This window comes from Gymnodraco acuticeps, unplaced genomic scaffold (genome assembly GCF_902827175.1).
Source record: "Gymnodraco acuticeps unplaced genomic scaffold, fGymAcu1.1, whole genome shotgun sequence".
In the NCBI taxonomy this organism is placed as follows: Eukaryota; Metazoa; Chordata; class Actinopteri; order Perciformes; family Bathydraconidae; genus Gymnodraco; species Gymnodraco acuticeps.
In genome coordinates, this window is record NW_022990186.1 from 100,871 (window position 1) to 121,877 (window position 21,007).

Consider the following 21,007-nt stretch of genomic DNA (forward strand, 5'->3'; position numbering starts at 1 on the left):
CCCGAAAGTGCGCTTCCCGTCTGCCAGCTCCATGCTGTGTCTCTCCGGCTCGAAGGTGCTGTCAAAGTTCTTGAATCGGTTCCTGTCGTTGATAATGTGGGACGACGCACCTGTGTCCACGATCAGTCCCTTCCTTTCGGCCTGCTGCTGCTGCGCTGACCGGCTGTCGTATGCTGTCTGCGCCCCGAAGGTGAAGTCCTCTCTTCCCGCTGCTCTCCGGGCGTCTTCTCGACTCGCCTCACGTCCACCGCTGCCGCCATCTTGTCCACAGCCGCCATCTTGCATGCACGCGTACCGAGCGCTCTGTTTGCGCTTCTTTCTACACACTCTGTCTGCGTGTCCCGAAGTTTTACAGAAACTACACCAAACAGTTTTTGTGCAATTATCTTTTCGGTGACCCTTTTCTCCACATCGCCAACACGCCATCTCCGTCGGGGGTCCGGTCTTTTTCTTTGGCGCTGCCCGGGCCTTCATTACCCTTTCTCCCGCCTCCTCGGTGACCGGGTCTGAGTCTTCTGAGGCCTCGAAGTTCCGCAACTTGGCCTTGAACTCCCCCAGCGACATGTCCGCTGAACCGTGCGTCACCAACAGTGTGAACGGTTTATACATCTCTGGTAGTCCCCTCATAACCATCGCCATCATTAGTCCATCGCTCTGTGCTTCTCCTGCACTTTTGAGCGCCGTGATGATCTGCTCCGCCCTGATGACGTATTCAGTCACAGTCTCTGTGTTAGCTTTCTTCAGCGCGGTCAATGTTATATACAGGGATACAATCCGGGGCCTACCTCTGCCGATTTAGTGTTCTCTTAACACTTTTAGACTCTCTCGGCCTTTGTCCTTTGTGTCCCGGAATATCAGCCCCAAGCTTGTGTTGTCTAGGAGTGGTGCTAGTTCGCAGTATGCGTCGGCGTTCAGCTTAGTATCCAGGGCTCGCGCGGCCTCCGTTATTTCTCCCGTGAGGCCCGTCAAAATTGTCTTTTTCAGCCCCACTCCGTGCATACAGCACAACATCCGCTCTTCCCAGAGCTCATATTCTTCTGCCCTTCCGTCAAACGTGGGCCACTTGCTTCTGCCTCTGGTCGCCATCTTTTGATTGTAGCTTAGCTTAGCTACCCATTAGTTTAGCTTTAGCGTCCCGCGGTTTTCCCGCCGCTAAACTAGCCTAAACTTTTCAGCTAACTAGCTATCGTTATTTCGCTCTTCCGTGATCTGGGCCCATAACCTGTTGACAGAGTCACATGTATAGCAATAAACTGGTCATGACGACGAGGTCTTCTTTAGCCTTAACTGGCGTGGTTTATTTTCATATGTGCATTGCACCACTTGACCTGCTCTCCATGAGAGCTAGAGAGAGAGAGAGATAGAAGGGGAGGGAACAATCCCTTATATCTGATACCTGACGTCAGCTACAATAGCTGCGCCTCCTTACGCCTATCGCGCCCTCTTAATGTGGAACAGTTATAGTGCAGTTACATGCAGACATATTAATACTTACAATTAACAGTTTATAACAAATCAAACCGTTTGAAAATTGAGCAATCTACGCGGTTATTTCAATAGTGCACCATAGACATAATGTTATGAATGAGCGAGCTGCCTGTGGCAAGATGGCCGCCATGTGGCAACGTCGGTCTCCATTGGCCAGCAGCGCGGGTGAGTCATCTAGTGTTTATATATAGCTATGGGGATACCCCTCTCTGAACTGAGTGAGTGTTTAGAGTTATGGTAGTAACATAAAGCAAGAGTCATGTTAAATGTATTTATTATTATTGTTCAAAGATTCAGGAGAAGTTAACTACAGTATAAAGTAAATACAATAAGATGAGCTACAAATAGAATGCTAAATGAAATGCAGCACAGTTAAATTAAAATACTGCTAATTATTATTATTATTATTATTTTATTTGTATTTGTTTTTCTATTTGATACAATTGTTATTGTATTTTATGTTTTACTTGTATTCTCAAAGTGTTCCTCTTTATATTTCCACATTTATTTAATAATGTATTCACAGATGTTTCATGGCACTCCAATAACTCCATATATTGTTAATATATATCTATTTATGAATCCCTTTTTGGCTCTAGCTAATCCAACATTTTTATAACAAGGAAGTCATTCTCACACAATAAGTAGAATAACATGGTTAGCTAACATTTGTTAACATTTAATGGAAAGTTATGTTAAAGCTGACCTAATACCTATATGCTATAATGGTTTATGTGTTCTTTTTATATTTAAAAGCCTATAATTGTAATACTTGAATATCTGACTTCAGTGTGTATATAGGTTGTGTTCACAAGAGTGTTTAAGGAATATTTAAATTGGCTTATTCTTCAGTTTATGTGACATGTAGACTGTTAAATGTTGGAGGAGTGGTAGTAAGGAACTGCAGTCAGATCAAGCTAAGCTAGTTTACCACTTAAAAACTGTTAGCATGTAGAAGGCTAGCTGCTCCAGTCTTTAAGCTAAGCTAACATAGGCTAACTACGTCCTGAGCCTGACTCCAGCTCAGTTTTTAACACTAGTACCAGGAATCACGACACCAACATAAGATTGATGTCTATTCATCTGAAAGAGTCTGAGAAAAGAATGATTTGCAAACTGGGAACAAGCTAGTCGCATAATCCACTATTATTATGAATTAAGCTGATCAATTGAATTGGATGTTTGAGTTTGGTGGGGAGCACAATATATCCCATAGAAATGTCAAGAAATAATTCAATTAAATGTTGTCCAGTTACAGATGCTCACAGGTGTCACTCTTTTCTTTGCAGAGAAATATGAGGGGAAAAGTGTCCTGATGGTGACGGATGCGTCGGGGCTCCCCCTGGGTTTTGATGTGCTGGACAAAGTGTCGTCCCCCTGCAGTACAGACCTCGCTGAAGGGGACAGTGTAGAAGACAGGACTTTTTACAACATTGTGACCCTGCTGCAGAGGTGCATGGATGCCCCAATGGTGGGGGGGGGCTGCCACGCCAACCCTGAAGACTGAAGGTCAACGACGAGACCCTGCACAGGTGGGACACAAACAGCAGCTGCTGATATTTTGTAGTTACACATCACAGGAATGCCCCTACATGTATCACTAACTGCAATCTTGGTAAATGTGCTGCTTTATAATTGGAAACGGTTCCTGAAATAAGATCAGTACACCACAACTGACTGATCTCTTTCTGTTTACTTGCAGGCTGCTGCGCGATCACATGCTCAAAAAGGGAGAGGAGATGCTGGATGAGGAGCTGTGTCCCCGGGCCCTCAGACTCTGTGAGCCCCCAGACCAGATGGGCCCTTCAGCAGTCAGCCTGCGCTTGCCCCAGATAAACTACTGTCAGAACTGCAAGAGACGCTCCTTCCCTAGCCGGCTGCAGGAGTGGTGAGAGCGCCTAATTTGACAATAATGTCAAAACGATTTTGACGTTAGCTCCACAAATACTGTATGTTAAAGGTGGGGTAGGTAATTTTGGAGAAACCAGCTCGAGTGCGCTAGAATTTGAAAATACACAGCCGGAACAAATCTGCCACTTCCTTACAGAGCCCTTCCTCCAACACACACAAACGCGCACATGACCAATGAGGGCACGAGATAAGTTTGTGCCCAGATGGAGGCTGACAGGCAGGTAGGCCATCCAGTTACTTTAGCCGGGCCGGCTAAAATGATTGGTCGTGCTTTTTACAGTACTACGGCTTCCAGAGATGACATATTTTTATGGATTTTTTGTCAAAGCACTTCAGATATTCATTGCTATCGGGATGTTAAGAGCATTCCATGGAATATAACAACAAGTGTATCTCGAGTCGGTTTCTCAAACTTACCTACCCCACCTTTAAGCAAGATCATTTTTCTCTTAAGATTTAAAAAAACAATGATATGGCTTCCAATTGTTCCATTTCAATTCATTTGTAGCACCAAAAGTCTAAATATACTGAGTGTATATATTAACCTCTGCTTTCCCTGACAATGACAGCATCAGGGTTAATATCTTAAACCACTTACCATATAATACAGCTATTTCCCCAGGCTTGGTATAGCCATGTCAGACTGAATCAATGCTGATGACATTAACATCAGTTTTTTGGATAACATTGCAAGACATTTTGTATTGCACAAATTAAAAATAGAACATTCGAGTCCACCATGAAACAGTGAAGCTATCAGCAGACTTGGGGTCCTGCTTGTCTCCCCTGTCAGAGGCTTTACATCAAAACAGAGCCTCAGGTCACCAGCACTGACTGCAGGTCAGTCATTGGCTGCCTGTACAGACTCACTCTGCCTGAGGCTCTGTCCTCTGTTCTGTGCTCAGACTTCTTCTAACCCTCAGCAGGCGCTCAGCATGTGGAGCAGCTAACAGCATTCCTGTGTCACCTGGCAACCTGGCACTGCAGCCGGCCAATGAAAGAGTCAGTTACCCAGCTGAATGTCAGAATATCTGGAATACACTTCATTACCCACAAATACTGTCTTCAAATTCAGCAGGAATTAATTCAGTAGAAAGTCCAGTTAAGTTAACTTATTGCCATTTTTAAATGTCATTTTGAAGTCTGGAATTTTACTTCATGTTCTAAGATCAATATTATAATTATATAACCCATAACTATGTACAGATGTGGTTTTAGGATTGCAGGTACAGTTCTGTGTTCTTACCTAACAGGTGCATGACATAAGATTTACCTGTAGTTTAACGTAACCCTTAGATGGGCAAGCACATATAAGCACATATAAGCACTCTTAAGATCCATTTGATCTATTATCAATTGCATCTATATGACACCCATATTACTCTGTTATTAAAATGTTTTTACACCCAAATTACATGCATACAGTATGACACCAATATTACACCCATATTACACCCTTATTACAACATTAGTACACCCATATTACGCACATATAACATCAATATTACACCAATATTACAATTAGTTTAGACCCATGTTACACATTGACACAGGCTGTCAAATGACTGTGACCACAAGATACAGAAACCATTTACAGTAAGGGTTAAATGTTATCTTTAAAATATACAGTTTGGGGTATACCATATTAATCATGTGAACAGGACAAGAAGTTCTTCTTTAAATGCTGCCACCCATTGTTTCCCTCTCAGTGTTACATATTGCCATATTTACATATTCGGGACCCCCTTGAAAACGAGATGGTGCATCTCAAGGGGTTTATCCCAATCAATAAAAATGTCTATATATATTGCCTTCTACCACATGCTTTGTGTTGATAACAAGTCTCCAGTGTGCTTTGCAGTGTTTTCATATCCTCTCCCCTCCTTCTCTCTGTTATCTGGGTTCTTCCTATGGTGCTCGCCTCTCTGCTCTGGAACCTTATGTTCTTCCCCCTCCCTCTATCTTTAACTGCCTGCTTTGCTTATCTCTCCGCAGCCCCCGCTGTAAGGCAGTGTTTTTCTGTGGTGAGTGTTTCCTCTCAGATGCCAAACACTGGTGTGCCAAACTGAGCCGTCACATGAAGCAGGGAGCCCGGCTGGCAGAGCTGCCGTTCAGCTTCACTGCAGGTACACTGATGTTCCCAAAGAAACAAACCTTATTCAGTTAAGGCTTTTACACTTAACATTTGTAGATTGTGATCGTTGTTCTCGAACCCAGGAGGAAGTTAAAAAGAGACAATGTAGTCCCGGAAAAGTTGAAATGGGTAATTTATTGAAATAACGTGGTTTTGAATCAGACAGAGGAAGCAGTCTCTAACTGTCTTTTAAACACTCTTAATTAAAAACACACATTAATATATTCCGGCTTAAAAACACACACAAAAAATTTCGGGCGGCGCCGATGAAAGAACAAAGAGACAAAACAGACTCACCTTGTCCGCTTCAAAACAACGCCACGTTTTAGATCTGTTGCAAAATTAGTTTTTTAACATTAATTAAGCAGTTCTTCTCAGGAGGTTTACTCAACATCAAACACACATCTAATATTTCCTACGTAAACTATTGAAGATTTTTGATTTAAGTGGCTCTGTCTTACCATGTATTTGGGCCCAGTGTGTCAGATGGATTCGTAGAAATTCCTTCGAAGCTGCAGTTTTCTCTCCTGGATCTTCGAGCTCACGTCGGGGTCACCAATTTGTAGATCGTGATCGTTGTTCTCGAACCCAGCAGGAAGTTAAAAAGAGACAATGCAGTCCCGGAAAAGTTCAAATGGGTAATTTATTGAAGTAACGTGGTTTTGAATCAGACAGAGGAAGTCAAAACAAGGCGTGGTGTCGGGAGGAGGAAGGAGAGAGGCCAATTCTCCGTGGAGCGTCTGTATATGCGATTCCTGGCTCCTCTTCTCATTGGCTGCTTCGACGATGGGGGGGTATTCCTCTCCCTCGTTCTTCTGTGTCTGATATTGCGTAAATAAAAAGATTTAGACGTTGTGTGTTTATTGTATAACTCCACACGCCTTTTTTCTCCTCATATTCTTCTCATTCATGTACATTCATTTAATATTCAGCAATAATAACATCTCGGCGTCAATAAATGTAGTGTTAAAGTCAGTGTGTTTTAGTGTGCAACACTGTCATTTTCACCTTAAATTCACTTTTCTCAAAAATGTAAGATTAGCCACATGCTAATGCTAACCGGAGATGAAGAATTTTCAGAATAAAAGTTTTAAATTAAGAGTGAGTGTGAACTTCCGGTTTTTCAGAATAAAACAGCTTTAAAGGTGGGGTAGCAGGGCTCAACGCTAACTTTTAAAAGTGGTTGCCAGGCTGGCAACCAGGCATCAGCTTTTGGTTTCCAAAACTGAAAATACGGTTGCCATTTTTAGTCACCTTATATTTTAAATAATTAAGATACTATACAGTTATACATCAACTTAATAATGAACGTGTGACACAAAAGAATGTTCAAATGCTTTACAATAAGTAATTAACACAATTATTTGAAACGTAAGTGGTAGTAAACTTGTCCACCCTCAATTGCTGGTATACTAAATACCAGTAGTGCAGCTGTTGTCATGTTCTTCACAGATCCACAAATGAATTGAGCAAGTCACTAGTTTTTTGGTCATCCATTGTCTCCCTTTCAAATGTGGGTTTTCTTGACCTTTGTGCTGACCCCCACCATAGATCCATTGGCCCTTCAGCATTGAAGTCTTGGATTGGTCAGACTAGTACATTTCTAATGTTAAATAAATGAAAATCATTCACAGTTCAGAATTAGATATTAATTATTAATGCTGTAAATTACCTTTAATATGTCCAACTATATTTAAAATATGTTACCTTTTTATATAAGTGATAATCTTTGTATGCCAATATTTTCCTATGGTAAAGTTTCATTTTGCACTTTTATTTTGGTAGTAATAAGATCGGGACTGTTATTTTGAAGGAACTTTTACCAGAAGTGAATGGAAAACGGAGCAGAATGTACATAATATATATTTAGCCTCCCAAGACTTTACACATTTCCTCTTTGCTTTTCGTTCGGGTTCATCTTGCGCTTTATCAGTTGAATCACTTTGAACATTCGTTTGAGATGTTGACGGGTTAGACGAATTTTTACCCCACAGTCAAACAACTTAATTTGCTTCGCCATTTTTTGTATTTTTTTGGCCTTCCTGCCTGTCAGCCTTCCATCTGTGCACAAACTTATCTCGTGCCCTCATTGGTCATGTGCGCGTTCGTGTATGTTGGAGGAGGGGCTCTGTAAGGAAGTGGCAGATTTGTTCTGGCTGTGTATTTTCAAATCCTAGCGCACTCGAGCTGGTTCCTCCAAAATTACCTGCACCTTTAATTAAAACCGTAATATTTCATCTAAATTTCTTACACATTCCACAGCATGATCCTATCATTTAAATATACAATGCCTTAGATGTTAACATGCAGGATTTAGATTCATATGGCACATTATACTTTATTGCATGTGTCTATTTAAGCTGCAGGAGTAAATAATACAAGTTACTTAAAGTTACTTAAAATTCCTCTTCTCTTTGGTTTCCTTTTGTCAGTCAGTAAAAAGCGATAGTTACGTCTATAACTACGGTTCTATGAGTCCCGGATGACCGCCAGAAGCGGTGCTTTAGCACTGGATATGTCCATCGTGCGCATGCACCGTACGAGTACCAATAACAACAAAGTCACCTGTGTGACCCACGTGACACCGGCTATATCAGCTGGTGTCATCAGAGGATCTGTTCCCAGAATCTTCTCGCGAGCACACAAGGATTCTGAGTGACAGGAAACTCTGGCGGTCATTCGGGACACATAGAACCGTATACAGACGTAACTATCGTTCTATTTCGTCCCTACTGACCGCCAGAGGTGGTGCTCTAGCACTGGATGACTTATGCCAACCATGTCATGAAGAAACCTAATACTCACCTAGCTGGAAGCAGCAGAGCTTGGCAACAGGACCACGCCCAAAGGATGGGGGGTGGCGACATTGACCCGGTAGAACCTGGAGAATGTGCCAGAAGACGCCACGCTATCAGAAAAGTACAGAGAGCGCAACAAGGGCAACTCCTGGAAGAGGGGGCGAAAACGCTGCCGTCACCAGAAAGTTCAAGCCAGGTAGCAACCAAGACAGAAATTAGGACAACCTAGCTGGGAGAGGGAGTGGAAACACTGCCGTCATCGACCAAGCCGACACCAACCTGTCCGTTGAAGTTTTCTGCGCAGCCGGCCACAGCTCCTGGAGGACGGGTAACCCCGCTGCTCCGACTGGATCAGTCGCGAAGCTGCACGCAGCCAACTGGATGCAGAGAAATCCTTAAATCAAACGTTCCAACTGAACGCTGTAGGCTACAATATTGTAGCCACGGTACTCTCGCGCAGCGAGAGGATGAAAGGAACAGATCCTCTGATGACACTAGCTGATATAGCCGGTGTCACGTGGGTCACAGGTGACTTTGTTGTTATTGGTACTCGTAAGGTGCATGCGTGCAATGGACATATCCAGTGCTAAAGCACCGCCTCTGGCGGTCAGTAGGGACGAGATAGAACTATTATTCCATCCCTTTCAATCTCCCATTTGACTTTAAACCTCTCCTTTCTCCTTTTAGAAGTCACATCTGAGGACTTCAGTTTGGAGGACTTCCTGTTCAAAAACAAACTGGTGAGCAGCTACTGGCTGCACTGGAGTCAGTTCACTGGAGTTGGTTCACTCCGTCTGCGCAGACTCCTTCTGTGATTGGCTGGAAGGTAAAAATATACAGCGATGTAACAAATAAGAATAAAGAGAAGGAGATGTATACATGTTATGTCATCAATGTGTGTCCAGGTCACAGCCATGCCTACCAGCCTCTCAAACAGGAAGCAGAAATACTGATGTGTGGACCAGACCCCAACAACACCACCAGTCCCAGTGAACCCCTCGGTAGGAGAACATCTGAACTGAATATGTTTCTATCAAATGAACCCCATGCCTCACTTTAAAGATGCTTCAAGAACTGTCACGAATGTATTCAATTAATATTATTTTCCATTTAGGCTGAGTTAAATATTCAAACCAACAACAAATCCTGATCCTAATGTTCATATTCACATACGTTTTTAGGATAAGAAACACACAAATGTAATTCTTTTTTACTCATGTTCTTTTTTCCCTCCCACATTCTGTGATATTTCAATGGATTGCAACAACATTGACATTAGTGGATTGTATCGATTGGATTGGGCTCAATTGGGCTCAATTGGATAGTAAATAGTAAAAGCCACAATTCTATATGGCTTTAGATTTGGAGCCTGTTGGGTTTCAATGGGGACATTTTAGTCTTTCTCTGTCTGAGTGTCTGTATTTTGGCTTCAAAGTTTACTAGAGAATTATAGGAGCTAAAGTTCGGAATTAAACTCACACCATAGCCACCAACAGCCATGAGAATGAAACATATAATAAAAGAGGAAAATGTGTCTAGTGAGGCACAAGGGTTTGACTCACACAATGATAGAGATTCTAGCACTAATGCGTGTGCTGTACTTCCTCTCAGTGTCGTGGCGTCAGTACTATGAGTGGAGAGGCCTCAGTCTGAGCTCTGACGTGGCCCCCCTTCTCAGCTCCACCCTCTCCATCTACTACATCATCACCTCCCTGCTGCCCAGGCAATGTGAGTGTTCCACAGGGATAACCTCTCAACAAGGGAGGAGCGAGGGATTTGTTTAAGGCTGAAACTTGATTTAAGGCTGTATTAAATATATAAAAACAGTGCAATTTGAAGTAACGCTAGAGTACGAAATACATTAATTTAGAATAAAAGTCTATGTTGGTGTGGCTGTGTGTTTGTGTCTCTCATCTCTCAGTTCCAGAGGATCCACATCATCGAGTCCTACAGGGAGTCCCAAACTCTGGTCACCTTCTGGGTGAGATTTATCTGCCGTTATATTGCCTTCTAAAGTATCACTAGGCCACCAGGGTGGGTGGAGGGGGTCAGGAGGACGGGACTGAGCTGACCGCCCAGGAGCACAGCAGAGGACCAGGAAGGGATCTCGGGCGGACGGCCCGTGGGCAAGGCAGAGTTCAAGGAGGGGTTCTCGGGCGGACGGCCCGGGGGCAAGGCAGAGTTCAAAAAGGGGTATTCGGGCGGACGGCCCGGGGGCAAGGCAGAGTTCAAGGTGGGGGTTATGGAGGGGCGAAAGCCATCGCGGGCGAACTCAGGGGGCTGAGCATGAGGGCGAGGACCGCGGCCGGGAAAGTCAGGGGGCCGGGCTCGAGGGCAAAGGCCGCGGCAGGAAGAGTCAGGGGGCCGGGCTCGAGGACGAGGGCAGCGGCAGGAAGAGTCAGGGGGCCGGGATCGCGGACGAAGACCACGGCTCACAGAGGGCCGGGATCGCGGGCGAAGACCACGGCTCACAGAGGGCCGGGATCGAGGGCAAAGACCAGAGAGCTCCGGAGGCCGGGCAGGAAGGCGCTGACGGGCCAGCGCCGGAGGCCGGGCAGGACAGGAACCGGAGCTGGTGGGACAGGCCTCGGCAGGATCCCCCACGGAAGAGGACCAGGACACGGGATTGGCAGGACCCCCGGCGAGACAGAGGATGGCGGGGCCTCCAATGGAACAGGACAAGGAGTTGGTAGGACCCCCGGCAGGAGTAGTCGGCGGGGCCTCCAACGGCACAGGACAAAGGGTTGGCAGGACCCCCGGCAGGAGAGTAGACGGCGGGACCTCCAACGGGACAGGACAAAGGGTTGGCAGGACCCCCGGCAGGAGACTAGTCGGCGGGGCCTCCAACGGCACAGGACAAAGGGTTGGCAGGACCCCTGGCAGGAGAGTAGTCGGCGGGGCCTCCAACGGCACAGGACAAAGGGTTGGCAGGACCCCCGGCAGGAGAGTAGACGGCGGGACCTCCAACGGGACAGGACAAAGGGTTGGCAGGACCCCCGGCAGGAGAGTAGTCGGCAGGGCCTCCAACGGCACAGGACAAAGGGTTGGCAGGACCCCCGGCAGGAGAGTAGTCGGCGGGACCTCCAACGAGACAGGACAAGGAGCTGGCAGGACCCCCGGCAGGAGAGTAGACGGCGGGACCTCCAACGGGACAGACATACGATTGGTAGGACCCCCGGCAGAGGAGTAGTCGACGGGGCCTCCAACGGGACAGGACATGGAGTTGGCAGGACCCCCAGCAGAACCTCCAACGGACCAGGACATTGGGTAGGGACTTGAGACGTGACTCGAGAGGGGACTCGAGAGGAGACTCGAGAGGGGAACCGAGAGGAGAACTAAGGGGGAACTCGAGAGGGGACTCGAGAGGGGAACTAGAGAGGGGACTCGAGGAGAGACTAGAGGAGGGACTAAAGGAGGGACTAGAGGAGGAACTAGAGAAGGGAACTCGAGAGGGGACTCGCGAGGGGAACTAGAGGAGGGACTAGAGAGGGGACTAGAGGAGGGAACTCGAGAGGGAACTCGAGAGGGAACTCGAGCGGGGACTCGAGAGATGACTTGAGAGGGAACTCGAGAGGAGACTTGAGAGGGGACTCGAGAGATGACTTGAGAGGGAACTCGAGAAGAGACTCGAGATGGGACCTGAGAGGGAACTCGAGAGGAGACTTGAGAGGGAACTCGAGAGGGAACTCGAGAGGGGACTCGAGAGGGGACTCGAGATGGGACCTGAGAGGGGACTCGAGAGAGGACTCGAGATGGGACCTGAGAGGGGACTTGAGAAGAGACTCGAGAGGGGACCTGAGAGGGGACTTGAGAGGGGACTTGAGAGGGAACTCGAGAGGAGACTTGAAGGGTGACTTGAGAGGTGACTAGAGAGGGGACTCGAGAAGGGACTCGAGAGGGGACTCGAGAGGGAACTGGAGAGGGAACTGGAGAGGGAACTGGAGAGGGGACTGGAGAGGGAACTGGAGAGGGGACTGGAGAGGGAACTGGAGAGGGGACTCGAGAGGGGACTGGAGAGGGAACTCGAGAAGGGACTCGAGAGGAGCCTGGAGAGGGGACTCGAGAAGGGACTCGAGAGGAGCCTGGAGAGGGGACTCGAGAGGGGACTCGAGAGGAGACTGGAGAGGGGACTCGAGAGGGGACTCGAGAGGGGACTCGAGAGGGGACCCGAGAGGGAACTCGGGTAGGAACTGGAGAGGGGACTCGGGTAGGAACTGGAGAGGGGACTCGGGTAGGAACTGGAGAGGGGACTCGGGTAGGAACTGGAGAGGGGACTTGAGAGGGAACTTGTGTCGGTCGGTACGCCGACAGGACACGGGGAGCTGGCGTCGTCTGGGGAGCCAGCGGGAGACGAGGTGCTGGAGTCGGCCGGTACGCCGACAAGACTCGGGGAGCTTGCGTCGGCTGGGGAGCCAGCAGGAGACGAGGTGCTGGAGTCGGCCGGTACGCCGACAAGACTCGGGGAGCTGGTGTTGGCTGGAGAGCCAACAGGAGACGAGGTGCTGGAGTCGGCCGGTACGCCGACAAGACTCGGGGAGCTGGCGTCGGCTGGGGAGCCAGCAGGAGACCGAGGTGCTGGAGTCGGGACCATGACTGCTGGAGCCGGTACTTGAGCCGGAACCATGGCTGGAACTGGGGCCGGAACCATGGCTGTATGGGCCAGCTCTGGTGCAGGGACCATGGCTGTTGGGGCCTGTACTGGAGCCTGGATCATGGCTGTGTGGGCTGGTTTTGGAGCCGGAAACATGGCTGCTGGGGCCGGCACTGGAGCCGGAACCATGGCTGTTGGGGCCTGCACTGGAGCCGGAACAACGGCCGCTGGGGCTCGGGCTGCCAGCCTGGCCCTGCGACGACTCCTCTTAGCAGCCTCCTGAATACTCCGTGGACCTCCATAAGCCTGACGAGTTCCGGAATACGACTCCTGGACAGGAGCAGGAACTGGGGCAGAAGCACGGGTTGACTTCAGGCGGAACCCACCAAGGCGTATGGTGCCAGGTTGGGAATTGGGAGAAATGGAGTTAGCATGCCTGGGGCTAGCAGGCCGGGAATCACATGTTTCAAGGAAGTCCAAAATCCAGTCGGGTAAGAACTCAACAAAACATAGTTTCTCTGCTGCCAACCGGTGCGCCTCTACCAGAGCGGCCCTCTTCTGCCGAACACTGGACGCTTCTTCCACCAATCGAAGCAGCAAGCCAGATAGAAGGTAAAATGCTGTAATTCTACCTCCCATGGATCATCTGCTGGGTCCATTTGTTTGGTCGGTTCGTACTGTCACGGTGTGTGAAGCAGGTAGGACCCAAATGCAGATTAAAGTGAAAGTTCCTTTATTTCAAGGCTAGGTGATAACAGACAGAACAGAACACTCACCGACGAACTAGTTATGACAAAAGACGAACTGACAAAGACAGACAGAAAAACCAGAACTTAAATACACACAAGACTAATCACACAAACAAGACACAGGTGAGGAGGAAGGAGAAAACACAGGTGAACACAATTGGGTAATCAGACACACCAGGGAACTAACGACAGGGAACCACAGACAAATCCAAACAAGACACAACGCAGACAGAAACAGGCAAGACAGGAGGTGAAGACCTTACAAAATAAAACATGAAACAAGACAAGACAAAACACCATAAAGACAGATCGTGACAATTACAAAGTAACAATGAGCTGTCATGTGGGTATATATTAATGCTGCGCATTATGGACACAAGCGATTTTCACCCATTTAGTAATTACATGTTTTACATTTGTACACATCCCCTAAACCTCCAGGGCTGTACACAGTTTAATACTGGCAACTTCTAATTTGGGAAAAACGAAAACGTCTTTTAAAACTACAATTCCCAGTAGATGTGCCATAGAGAAGTTGCGAAACACAATAGCCAGCATGTGTAGTTCTGGGGGGGCGTTCAAGTCCAGTTTTGAATAGTCTGCCGTGGTTTCGTTCCATTTCAAAGAGCTTGACGCTCGGCGTAACCTTGGCGCAATGCCACTCCAACATCCAATCCCAGAGCTTGAAGATTAATCACGGGGTTTGTCAACGGGACTGTAGTCCCAAACGATAGTTGGGGATTATGGGTAGTGTAGTGTCTTCGGCCATCCTAAACTGCATTTTTTTTTCGGGTATCATATCGCATTAACAACACCACATCTGGCGTCACAGAGATCTTCTGTTACTGTCCTTTCTTCTTAGAGGAAGTACAGAAACACGTAACTCTGGATTTGTTTTAATGTTTGAGGTGCAATAAACGACACAGCAGCTTTTTGGCATGTTAAAACTATTATGTTCTGCCTCGTTCATGAGAGTAACAGCTGGAGAAATTACAGCCTCGCCGACTGATTTCAAATGTGTGCTCTAAAATGATATTTATAAATGACTATTATCATTATTATAAGCAAGAAAATAAATGGCAAAGATATTTAGAAAATAAACGTATTTAAGATACGTTCATAAGAAACGTAACGTGGGAGAAAATATGTTTCTGGCTAAACGTAATTGAGAATGCAGTTTAGTTCTGTGGGAACGTAATTTTTATGAGACAGGGTTGCCATAATACATTCTGACGAAAAATCCAAATTGTTATGAATACAAATAAAATAAAAGAAGCCTCCCGTGAGTTACTACAAGCTATAAAGTAGATTTTAATAGAATAAAAGCTCACTGCTGGACGTTATAGAAATGTGTGTGTGCACCACGACAAAGGAGCTTCATTCACTTTACATTGGCGTTGTTTGCGTGGTGCAGACACGTAAATGTAGCAAAGTTCATGACTCCACCACGCAATGCGGTGTTAAGGAGTCGTGGTGGAGTCACACATTCTGGTGAGATCAGGTTGCAACGGCCAGAGATATGGAAAATTCACCCAAATGACCCCAGAAGTGTTTTTTTGTTGCTAAACCTCACTAAAAAGGTCAAATGTCACTTGTTTTGCATCAATCTTGATACAGGGTACTTATTATATGTTGTAGGCTACTTTGGATTCCTAAAGCTTTTAGTCTACTAACCCATCATCCAAGGTTAGTTTTCACTATAAGTAAAAACGAATTTTTGGACGGACACTATAATTTACAGTTTTTTACCATGTTCAATCTGAATTTTCTTTAAAATAAAAAACATCTATATTGTTCTGACTCTTCTACATCCAACTCACAGGTGTATCATTATTTTGAGAAAAAAGATTATTAATTTAACCCTTTTAAAAGTGAAGATATGGTCATTTGTTCTGGGAATGTCATTTTCGAGCCTGAGACCTGAAAAACAGGCTCAGTGCTTAACAGGTTAAGTACTTTTTTGACATATTTATACTTTACTTGAGTATTTCCATGTAATACTTTATGCTTCTAATCCTTTACACTTCAGAGGCAAATATTGTACTTTTACTCGACTACATTATTTTTTTTACGCTCACTGTTACTTTGTACATATAAAAACACATGATATGCTGATGTGGTATAATGCAGTACTTTACTACAGTGTTTCTAGTATCTACATTTGGTCCACATTGACTACAATACTACTACGTTTACTTAAGTAATGGAGTACTTCTTCCAACACTGAGAACTACATATATGTGCTAACTCAAATGTAAATGTGAAGTATATTGTATTCAATGTTCACATTTTGGGAGTTTGATAGGCTGGTCAAGCACTGCCTCTATTGTGTATATTTGTATATTTATATTGTGTATTCAGTATATATAATCTCTAGATATACATCCTTCATATTTTGTTTATCTTCTACTGCTGATGTGAATATCTTTATTGTCTTATTCCATTTGTTAATTCATGCCCAATGTCTTATCAATGCTGCTGTGATTGGGATCAGTAAAGTATATCTTATCTTCTATGAATATTTCATAATCAGTGCACTGACTGCAGCCAGGGGGGGGCGTCAGAGTGAGTCTGCACCGCAGGAGCCCCCGCCCGACCTGGTCATGTGTGTGTGTGTGTGTGTGTGTGTGTGTGTGTGTGTGTGTGTGTGTGTGTGTGTGTGTGTGTGTGTGTGTGTGTGTGTGTGTGTGTGTGTGTGTGTGTGTGTGTGTGTGTGTGTGTGTGTGTGTGTGTGTGTGTGTGTGTGTGTGTCAAACTGTAAACTGGCTGCTTGTTTTAGTTGTATTCATGTGTTTATTTGAATGATAAATGTATTGTCGGTTGTTGAATGGTGGGAAGGAAGCTCACTTCTTAAGCCTTTGTCTGTGAGCTTCTGTTCTATGATCTGTGTTTGTTCGTCCACAGGTTTCCAGCCTGCCTTCCTGCAAAATGACTCTTGGTTGAGCACTCTTCCAAAACTCCAGGTTACAAATACAAGAAACACACAACACAGGGCGGCTCAGACAACAAATCACACTGTCAGTAGAAAAAAGTCATTGGAAATTCTGGTCTTTTTCAGCCTGGATCTTTTCCTCAGCAATAGCAGAAATGTCAAAAATACAGTTTGTGATTTTAAGACAATGGACTGGGCCGGGACCACATTGATCTCAGTCCTACCAACCATTGCAAATATGGTAGTGTTAACCCTTAAATGGGCAATCACATATTATTCGAAAATGTATGTATTGCTATTTTCTAAATTATACGCATATTGTACTTTTACTACACAAAAATATATCCCTATTACACAGTTTTTACACCCGTATTACACCCATATAACTCTGTTAATAGACATATATTACAGTTATGTTACACCAGTATTATACCCATAGTATACCGTAATTACACTTTTATTACACCATTATTACACCCACATTACACATTAGAAAACCGCTATTACACCATGTTTCACCATTATTACACCCATAATATGCCCATGTTACACTGTACACTGTTTGGTCTCCTATATTGATTAAGCCCGTTTTACACATGGACAAAGCCGGTCAAATGCCACTATCCACAGGAAACAGAAACCATTTAAGGGTTAAGCCTGCCAAAGTGGGGATGGTAGGAACGTAAATAGGTTGCAGAATCAAAAATAACTTTGATAATCGTAGAGCCGATATGGGAACCATCCTGTAACTGACGATCAATTAGAGGTGTAACTCAAACGGGCCTTTTTAATGACATCACCGTTCCACTGCACAACTCCCAGCCTGACTGACAGCTCTGTGTCCATCAGTCTCTGAGGGTCCCCACCTTCTTCTGTGAGATGAGCGAGCTGCGATGTGAGCGCAGTGATCAGGTGATGAGGGAGGCCACCGGGGGGACCGTGTCCCGACCCACCATCAACTCTTTCCACTGCGCAGGAACGGAGGAGACAACCGGCTGCCACGGTGAGGGAGTTTAAAACTGTCTTACACCACCTGTAGGCCCCGGCAACCTGGAGCTGAGGAATGATTCAATTCATAGCAGAAAAGCTATTCTCAAATGTGTAATCACATGAATGTTTCACTCCTTATGTGTGGAGTGCTGACTCTGCAGCTGCAGGTTCTGAACATGGATCCTTTCTATCTTTTCCACTGATAAAACTGATTGGTTTATCGTTCTGTTTTTACTTTAGTCAAATTTGAGCCAAATACAAAATTATTCAACATGATATAAACATACATTTGAAAAATGCATTTGTTACTGGACTTGGATTCAATCTAAATTCTACCTAATCCACCAAATGTTTTTGTTGTAAAAGGCTCTTATAAAAGCGATTTGTAAGACCAAGGGCTTCATGGCAGCTGCACATTTCTATCAGTCCACCAAACAGGTCATGACAGGAAACACCTGCAGTTAACCTAAGAGACAATTATTTAATTTGATTTGAATCTCTTTGATATAAAGAAAGTGACTCACAAAAATGCAGGAAGTAATACATGTCTGAATCTGTGTGGATTGACACAGTTCTTGTTCAAATGTATGTCAAAAATGCTTTAAAAACATAAAAGATAGTCCAGCAGAAGGTCATGGAGCCTCTGCTTTAGAGTAAACACATCTCATTTATTTTGCTAAATGTTGTGTCACAGCTTCAATGAAATAGTATGATGCGATAGATTCCAACATGTTTTGCTGCATCACTGTAACTCTGACTCCATGTCAGCTCTCACTTCTACAACGCATTGGACAATCTTTACCATTCATCACTGCGTTGTAACATTTTAATCTAGTTATTCTGTACTCCTAGTTATTTTACTTTGCTTCCTAGATATTTCAACGGCTTTATCTTCCACCTCATGTACAAGCCTTCAGCCAATCGGCAGCCGCCTGTGATGGACACACCCCTCAGTGACCTGACCTCAGCCTCCCTGTCCCCGCAGCGCACCTTCAGAGAGAAGAAGGCCGAGCAGCACTGGGGCAGAGAGGGGGGAAAAGACAAATGAAATACCATTTAACACTAGAACCGCCAGAGGTCGCTGTATACCTAAAACCGCCAACCGGTAAAATGTACCCGCTATTGATTTTCAAGGTACAATGTTCTTTTATTTATCATACAGAACAGTGAGTTTTGATCGCACAGGGATGAAACGTATACCAATAGAATCTGTGGACTCTCAGATTTTCATATGATATAGTTTGTGCAGATAGCATGAAGTATAAAATATCGCTAAGAGTGCTGATTTAAAAACGCTTGGTGTTAGACTTGTGTTTTGTTTAGGTACAAATCTCTCTATCTATAACTATCTATCAATCTATCTATAATGTTCTGTTCTATGGACATATAATTGTCTACATAAACAGATGAGGCGGACTACTTCTCTCATTCCGAGTGTCCATCTTTATTCAAGTCACGTAACCTGCACACATGCATTACGTCCTCAACTTGAGCTCAGTCATCCAAGATCTTGTATTCTCCAAAATGTTACACTATCTATAACTATCTATCTGTCTATCTCTCTCTCTCTCTATCAATATATCTATCTATAAGGAACCGCAGTAGACAAAAGGCGTTGCTATAGCAACACGTCATGTTTACGCTGCATTTTCTATGAGGTAAATATTACCCGCTGGCGGATATGGGTATAAATGGTCATTTATTTGGCGATTTTTTCAATCTGACTTCATATTGACAATTGTTAACAACAGAGGGTGCTACATAACACACTTTCAGGAAAAGTCACGGACTGGGAGACTTTAATATGGCCTACATATGCTACAATCAAAAAACAGCTGCGGGTAAAATGTACCCGTTGGCGGTTCTAGTGTTAAAGAAGTGAGATGCAGCTCTATTTGAAAAAGCATGATGAAAAAACTGCGTAAAAACAATATATTAACGATAATTTGAAACAGTTAGTTTAATAATTGACAATCAACACATTCATTTTACAAAAAAGTTAAAACATATATTTGTTCTAGCTTTTTAGATATGCAAATTTGCAATTTTATGTATGAATATATTTTGGTTATGGACTTTTGGTCGAGCTGAACAGAACATTTAAATGCTAAATGAAACCATCCGAAACCTTAATGGACATTGTTTACAATTTTAAAGACCAAACCATTTATAAAGAGAACAATTTGGCATTGTTGATACTGAAAGAAATAGCATTTTTATAGCCAGGGGACATGAATATTTAAAGACAAAACATGACCAGTCAAGTCACTGACTCACTGCATAGCCTACTTGTTGTTATTTGTCCTGTTTACACATGCAGACTAACTCATGCAGATCTAAGGATGACCAATCAGAGGCAATGTGTTGGAAACAGTCCTACACTTCAAATGTGTCCAGGGCCAAATATGAGTCTGTATGAGGGCCTTTAATGTACATCTACTCAGCCATCAGTGGCGGAGCCAGGACATTTTCAGTGGGGTGGCCAGGATGGAACCAGTGATCATTTTGGGGTGGCATTGAAATCACTATTATATGAACATAAAAATACATCTCACTATAAAATAAGGGGTTATTTAAGGCACCTATAATACACCTCTACATTATTTGGGATTAAGTGGTGGAATAGATCAAATAATATTCAGTATATCTAACTATTTTTTTCGTATTCCTACAGGCAAAGTAACAACAAAGCTTACATTATACAAATGTAATGCAAAATACAGACTGTTTAGCTTATGGTGATCAGCAGCCCTATGAGCTCATTCTCTCAGTGTATCATCAGGAATACAGAGACACACACACATCATTTAAATAAGAGTTTATAAATTCAATGATAGGTTAAGAATCCATCCATCCATCCATCTTCTCCCGCTTATCCGTGGTCGGGTCGTGGGGGTAGCAGTTCCAGCAGTTCCAGCAGAGAGCCCCAAAGTTTCTTTTCCCTGGCCACATCAATCAGCTCTGACTGGGGGATCCCAAGGTGCTCCCAGGCCAGCGAAGAGATATAATCCCTCCACCTGGTCCTAGGTCTAGCCCTTGGTCTCTTCCCAGCTGGACGTGCCTGGAACACCTCCCTAGGGAGCAGCGACGTGCAGTCAGGGGAGGCAGGGGAGGCAGAGCCTCCCCTGTCATACTCATAGACTGGCCATACTACAATGTAACGGAAAAACAACTAAAGAAAAACTAAATAGTAATAATAATAAAATGTCTCCACTGATCTGTGTTGTAAGTGTGATTTCTGTATGATTCCAATCGCTTTTTATAGTCAAAATCAGCAAATTTGCTGAGCTCCGCTACAACTACGGGTAGCGATGAGAAGTGAGGCAGGGATGAGCTCTGCCTCACGTAAACCCACAGTAACTGGCTGGAGCGCGGGCACTAATTTAGCGCGGGCACTTATTTTGTGAGCACGCT

General features: G+C 44.7%; 1 protein-coding gene across 1 annotated transcript; it reads left to right on the forward strand.

Annotated features, from left to right (window-relative positions):
- The first annotated feature begins 2,722 nt into the window (after positions 1-2,722).
- LOC117547262 (zinc finger MYND domain-containing protein 15-like) lies at positions 2,723-18,641 on the forward strand. Its single transcript, XM_034217853.1, is given in 14 exon segments — positions 2,723-2,959; positions 2,962-3,020; positions 3,191-3,376; positions 5,395-5,525; positions 9,019-9,115; positions 9,117-9,157; positions 9,237-9,332; positions 9,943-10,059; positions 10,253-10,312; positions 16,219-16,278; positions 16,576-16,634; positions 17,453-17,576; positions 17,579-17,606; positions 18,467-18,641. Coding segments are annotated over 14 exon segments (1,446 nt in total). The 5' UTR covers positions 2,723-2,746.
- The last annotated feature ends 2,366 nt before the right edge of the window (positions 18,642-21,007 follow it).